This window comes from Ruditapes philippinarum, unplaced genomic scaffold (genome assembly GCF_026571515.1).
Source record: "Ruditapes philippinarum isolate M1 unplaced genomic scaffold, ASM2657151v2 ctg1716_1_1_1_1, whole genome shotgun sequence".
NCBI lineage: Eukaryota > Metazoa > Mollusca > Bivalvia > Venerida > Veneridae > Ruditapes > Ruditapes philippinarum.
This window is the reverse complement of record NW_026863550.1, coordinates 94,060-101,254: the sequence shown is the minus strand read 5'-3', so window position 1 is coordinate 101,254 and position 7,195 is coordinate 94,060. Positions and strand designations below refer to the sequence as shown.

Here is a 7,195-nt window from a genome sequence, read left to right as displayed (position 1 = left end):
GAATTCATAATTTTAACTTCATCAGTTCATGATTCCTACATACAGAATTCTTAATTTCAACATATAGAATTTACGAGTTTAACTTGTGAATTCAAGATTTCAACTTCATGAATTATCAAATAAAACTGAAGTCACGAATTCAAATCCATAAATTCACTATTTCAATTTCATGAATTCACAATTTTAGCTTCGTGAGGATGAAAACTTGAAATCGGGTAGTTGAAAACATGAATTCATGAAGTTGATTTCGTGAATTCGTGGAGCTTAAACAGTGAATTCATGAAGTTGCATTCGTGATTTCGTGAATTCATGAAGTTGAATTCGTGAATTCCGTATGTTGAAGAGTTAAAATTGTGAATTCACGAAGATAAAATCGGAAATTCATGCACCGGTCTTTAGATGAATTATCATATTTATAAATTAATAATAATTGTTCATTTGTTAATTACTAAAAACGTTATTCTGTAATTGAATAACAAGTCTTGTACTCAAATTTATTTATTTCACGAATAGACATGACCTTTAATAACATAATCAGATTATGTGAAATTAAGAACAATTTTTTCCCGAACAAATACAAAATTTAATTATTGTCATATAGGAGAAATCCAGTAAACGAAGACCAATATGCCATGGTTGTGCTTGGATGGCTGCATCTAGTTAGGTACACAGTGTCCCCGACATCAAGATAAGTCACAATAGACTGTGATATAGCAGCATGACCGTCTTCTGTATCAACATCAGTTGGATCAACTCTTATGTAAATCAGATCCCGTCTATTCTTGTAAAGATGACAAGTAACCCAATCAACCCTTGGTGTTGACCGTTCCTTTACCAATGTTACAGAAAAATGGTACACGCCGGATTTGCTACATGTATTAGTTCCTGTCGAGATACTAAAATCATTGCCATACTGGTAAATGGTATAAGAAAACGTCAGTTTGTAAATTCCATTGATGCTGACGTAGGTTTTTGGAGATTTCACCGAGAATGCAGACCTAAATGCTGAAATATATAAAACACATTAACATTAAATAAAATACATGAAGTAAAGGGCCCCCGGAGTCGAGAGGTCAAGGTCGCTGACTTCAAATCACTTGCCCTTCACTGTTTTGGGCTCAAATGAAGGCAGGTGATGAAACATTTTTAAGAATTAACCGCAAAAAAGCACATTTATATTTGAAGGACTGTAGTTGGTACTTGATTTTCTCTATACTGTGCCATGCTGTCATGATATAGTAAGAAAAAGTATTTTTTATAAAGTTGGCACAGGGTCTTTTTTAACACATGATTGAAACGATAAAAAGGCAATTTTAGTGTATTAAAACACAATCTAAGAGGTGCCAATTAATGTATAATAGCCAATACAGACTCCAAATATGTTTTGTACAATAACATTTTCTAACAGTCTCGTGTGTGCTGACCTGCTTCCAGCTTTCTCCTAGATCAAGTAAACATGCATTGGTTGTCTCAGGATGGAGGAAAATGTTGTTTTTTTTGTATACCAATTAGCGATAGATCAATATTCAACTGTATTTTGTTTTTGAATATCTAATAATTTGGTCAGCATATAAATCTATGTTTACGTCTTTACGTAGAAAGACGCTATATTATTGATTTTAAAGTACATGTAAAATGATAAAGGTGCATTGCGGGACATGCTGATTATGAGCATTTTAGATTGTAATCTACCAAATTCAAATAGTTTTTACAGATTTTTCAGAGGGATAATCACATTTAACTGACACAAAATTATTTCATGGTCAACAAAGTAAAAGCCTTTCTAAGATCAAAGAGTACGGCTCCAAATAATTTTCCACAGTTGACATGACTTAACCATGCATCCATCAGTATAACCGAATGTTTTTTCCTAAAGACTGTATTTCATGCATAATATCAGTACGCTCATTAAGCTAATGTAATTGCGAGGCAATGTGTTAATATATTTAACATATTGAGGGTAAATTAGAAATAGAAGATAATTTTCTGAACCTCCATAGCACCAGATTTAACAAAAGGCAAAACCGAGCTGCTTTAGCTTATCGGCGTGTCCTGATTTTTTAAAACGGCTCATTATATAATATATAATTATACTTGAACAGTTTCCTCGTAGGCATTGACTACTCTGCAAAATTTCCCCAATACAATCCTTTCCTTTATTTTCGGGCATTGGATTTGTACACCGTCTTGTACGCAGTTGTCTTCCCGTACCACACGTTACGTCACATGAAGTCCAACTTGACCAATGCGCCCATCGACCATCGACTGTAAATTAACAAAAAACTTTTATGAAAACATATATATTTTGTATATCAATTTAAATGAAATATACCGTACTGTTTACAACAAAATATTAGAAATTTGATACGAAATTGGATGTAAAATAGTTTATGGTCCGTTTCCTAGCCTGATTTGATTTAAAAGCCATTAAACGCTTCTCATTTTGGGGTAATGTTGTCCAATAAAGAGTATTATTATAAAACAACAAAAATTTCATTCATTATCTATAATATTAAATAAATAAAACCAAAAAGTTACCAAAGACCAAGTTTCTACAAAATTGTAAAAGAGAAAAATTAAGAAATGGAAATTGTTATTTAATATCCTAAGACAAAGAACTACTGACAAAACATGATTACTTTTATTAAACGGTTTATTATCTGATCTATAATAATATACTTGAACAGTTTTCTAGGAAGCATTGACTACTCTGTAAACTTTCCCCAATACAATCCATTCCTTTATTCTCGGGCATTGGATTCGTACATCTTCTTGTACGAAGTTGTCGTCCCTTACCACACGTTACGTCACATGATGTCCAAATGTGCCCATCGACCATCGACTGTTAATTAACAAAAGGTTTCATCACACACATGCACGCACGCAGGCATGCACACACGCACGAACCTATTATTTTACATATATGATCCGGTCACTTACTGTTTTAAACCCATTTTGATATGAATCCAAACTGTCATATCATCTTTTAAAACATACTCCCTTACATTAAATTTTGTACAAATCTTAGGTCATATACGGACCCTTACGAATATAAAGATAGTGTAACGAAATTAATGTTTCACATCCTTTAGCATTTAGTTCAAGTAACACAGAAAAGGGTTTAGAAAAGGGTGAGACAATCTTGAAGGCAATGACGGTGTGAGCAGCAACAAAGTGTTTCTAGAACGGTGAAACAATTGTCACTCATTTTGGTATTAAAAACCGACAAAGAAAGAATTACTTTGGTGTTAAAATATCATAGATGCCTTTAACACAAGATATAATGAAATAATTCGCTCAAGTTGAAAATCATATTCATACAGGATTTTCTCTATTTCTAGCAATACAAGTACCTGGACAACTGTCTTTTGAACATTCAGCGGTTTGTAATGTTTCTCCAATACAATCGATTTCAGTATTTGCTGGAACTTGATTTGTGCAAGTTCTCGAGCGTTGATGAGTTCCTTTGCCACACGTGACATCACATTCAGCCCAGCTTGACCAGTGTGTCCATCGACTATCGACTAGAAATTATTTATACTTTTATTACACACCCTCAGCATCAAATTGAATACACGCCATTACGTAAGAAGGTGAATGGTCCGATGCGCAGGAGAGTATTCTTTCAGATATAATTTCTATTTTAAGATAAAGTCTTTTTTAGGATATTATAATGTTAAAGGAAATGCCTTTAACAGTATAGGTTTTAAGGAATATGCCATTATGTAGAATACGCAAAACAATCTGGTATGTATTATAGAGCGAAACGATTTAGAAATATATTGATAGAGCACATTATAAGATACCAGGTTACGCATGCGTTTACTTGATGCAAAGTCATTGCCTGATTGAATAAGTTAATAATGCACAAGATGAGAGTCGGTTTAGGGATTAAACTGTTTTTGCAACTTTTAACTCAAATGTCTTAGCAAAATCAGTGAATAGAATTTGTTTAAGATTTTAAGTCAAGCGATTTCGTATTTTCAAGTGTGAAATTACAGTAAATCAATAAATTTAATTTTTTCAAACTTTCAATAGAAAAGTGAATTAAAAAATCTTCCTACGTCTTGTAATTAAGCTATTTTCTATTACACTTTAGACACACTACCTGGACAGTTGTCTTTTAAGCATTCATTGCTCTCAATACTTTCTCCAATACATTGAATTCCTTTATTCGTAGGCACTGGATTTGTACCTGTTCTTGTCCGTATGTGTGTTCCGTTACCACATGTTACGTCACACGATGTCCAACTGGACCAATCTTACCAATGACCATCAACTTGATTTTTGAAAATAAAATGTGTATAGATCTACAGATATTCAAATGAATAAAGCTATAAACATTTTTAAGTAACATAAATTTAATTTTATTAAATGTTTATATGAACATATAATCATTGATATACACATTTTTGTATTGAATTTCATTCATCGAAATTATAAACAAAAACAATTACTTACCTGAATGTTTCGGCACAAACAGGATTATTACTAAAGAGATGAGTGTAATGTAAAGAACAATTATCAGCACTGTCATGATATATATCACATATTTTAGTCGCTTTAAGTTATTTTCCTGAATTCCGGTTTCAACTTTAGGTTTATTTAAATCTTCTAATTTAAGTGTTTCATAAAGGGAATCTTCAACAGTTTGTGTCCTAGATCCGGTATGTCTTTTGGAGACGATTGTGGTGTTTTCATATACAACAGTATCCTTCCATAAACTGGGTTCAGTAATATCAGATTCAATAACATCCTGATCCATTTTTATGAAACATAAGATTTGAATATCACCTTCGCCAATTTACAATCAATAGACGTACAGACATAACGCTTCCGTTTTGATGCAACAGTTAAAACTGTTATCTTATATTGACAAAATAAATAATCTTATAGATAAAAACTTAGTTACGAAATATGTCGTAAGATAGATTCAAAGCTTTTATTACTTCCCGATGGCTTGTAATTTGATTTTTTTGCACTGCTTAAAAGGCACATTAACTATAGTAAGGAGCAAAATGTGTTTTAGCATGTTGTATTAATAAATTTAGAGCATGTGAATGGCTTACAACTAGTAGACACTGAATGTGAAATATTTTCTAATTATCTATCCTTTGTCACTATCTATGTACTTTAACTTAATTTAAAGTCTTTGCTGAGGTTTCCTTTCTTTTTCTTGATCATGCTTTCTTTGTGTTAGTTTTCTTACTCTTGTCCATCTTTCTTGTCTTAATTTTTTTCTCATATCTTTCTTTCACTAAATGTCACCCTTGCTTACACCTTTCTTTTTCTGTTTCTTCTTTTAGCAGACTGTTCTTTTGTAGAGATCTTTGGTGTCATTTATGTTTTACACACTTATTTTTATTCTATATTTTCCATGGATATTGAGGTATGAAAATCATAATTACTTCTTGAAATTGGAACTCTTTGTCTGATTTTTCTTCTAGTCAGTTGATTATCATTTCCACATGTATAACATTCCATTTTGTCTAAAGTTTTGGAATTATGCTCATGTTTTAAAGTTCCTCTTACACTGCTCCTTGGTGCTTTGAATTACTTTGTAAAGGGAGGAGGAAACTTTATTCATATGTAATTTTTTTTTCAAGATGTCTACTTATATTTTTTTAAATTGTTTTCAAAATTGCCTCATTTACGTACATTTGTTGTACTTTAAGGTTTTGAAAAGAAAAACAACAATAAAAATATGTCTGTCAAAAATGTTTCTCTAACAACACAGGAGGTTTGAGCATGTCCGTATTGATACATTCATGATTAGTTTCTGTTTCAAAACCAGTAGGGGTTGACTGTGTTAACCAGTCAAGGTAGACTGTGTAACATGCCAGAATTTGAAAATTTCTGAACCATTCTATCAAAATTGCTAGTAATATTATAATTATCTTCATTTTGAATGCATGCCACTTGGACCAATTGCATATAAGCTGTTGCTTATTTTTTGCTATGATTTTACATGTTGAAAACAATTTGTGTTCTGTCTTCCAGGATTGACTCTTGTTATTGTTTGTTGATTTTTACATTATTGTTATTGCCTATTATGTAGATATACAATGTTTTATAAGGATATATTAAATATTCTGAAGAAATTATCCAATGTTTGTATTGATTTGTAGATACATTTTTTCGTTCTGTCCATAATTTAAAGCAGCATGCTTCCAGATTCATGCTAATTTTCATGAAAATTTTGAAAACATACTCTAAAGTAAAATATTGTGAAGTAACAAAGAAAGTAATTTACACTTACATTCCACGCAAATTACCAAAAAGAGGTCAAAACATGCAGTTACGCAGTAGAAATATGGTAATAAGTACTGCAATACCAGTCTTACTCGAACCTGTAAATTATTACTTTAATCTTGAATCGTTTTTACTTAAAATCTTAATACATTTTCCCCCCAAGTTTGGTTTTCTTGAAATATTTGGATCATCTGGAGGCATGCAGCTTTAAGAACATGTGACCGTTCTTTTTCAAACTTTGGATGTATATTGCAGTAACGGCCATCTATTTTACTCTATTTAGAAAAATAAAACAAAACAACACAACAACAATTATTAGCCCCATGGCCCTATGACATCAAATTCAAAATGGTAGTATACGAAAAGTTTATTTTGCAGAAAGCATAATTATAATAATATATAAAAAGTTTGGATATCAGAACATGGATTTTACAACAGACAAAACACGAATCGTGGATTAACATTTTCAATATTCAAAAATTTGCGCATGCATGTATAAGTAAAGATAAAGAAGGTCTGTCCACTACCTGTTAACTAAATACCGTAGGCCTTTGTTAAGAAATGAAGTTTGTGAGGAATAAAAAAGCTGATTGTAGACAAGTTAAAAAGTAGAGGTTCATGTAAGGTGTGTCTAAGGATAGAAAGACAACTCTTAATTATTTTTCATCAGGTTATACAATTGTACAACACCATGCCATATAACAATATTAAATATTTTACCATATAGTAGTCTAGGAACCGGATAAAAGCTACTGACACAACAGCAAATTATAACATTCTGTATAATTGCACATCATGCCTCAGAATCGAATAAACTTACTTCTTTAGGGAGGGCACGCATTTGTTTTATAACGCTTAAATGAGCCGCGTCACGACAAACCAACATAATGGGTTTGCGACCAGCATGGATCTAGATCAGCCTGCGCATCCGCGCAGTCTGATC

The 7,195-nt window shown here is 32.0% G+C and overlaps 1 protein-coding gene and 1 long non-coding RNA gene across 2 annotated transcripts; both read right to left on the bottom strand.

Moving 5' to 3' along the window:
- Window positions 1–482: 482 nt before the first annotated feature.
- Window positions 483–2,814, bottom strand: LOC132722458 (A disintegrin and metalloproteinase with thrombospondin motifs 5-like). The gene is made up of 3 exons (XM_060706964.1): window positions 2,680–2,814; window positions 2,095–2,265; window positions 483–1,005 (listed from the first exon to the last, which is right to left on the bottom strand). Exons 1-3 carry the CDS (start codon window positions 2,753–2,755, stop codon window positions 584–586), a joined length of 669 nt encoding a protein of 222 aa, XP_060562947.1. The 5' UTR covers window positions 2,756–2,814; the 3' UTR covers window positions 483–583.
- Window positions 2,815–2,821: 7 nt separating this feature from the next.
- Window positions 2,822–5,419, bottom strand: LOC132722460 (uncharacterized). Its single transcript, XR_009624612.1, has 4 exons — window positions 4,462–5,419; window positions 4,109–4,279; window positions 3,354–3,524; window positions 2,822–2,842 (listed from the first exon to the last, which is right to left on the bottom strand). It is a non-coding gene; the product is annotated as an uncharacterized LOC132722460 (long non-coding RNA).
- Window positions 5,420–7,195: the final 1,776 nt, after the last annotated feature.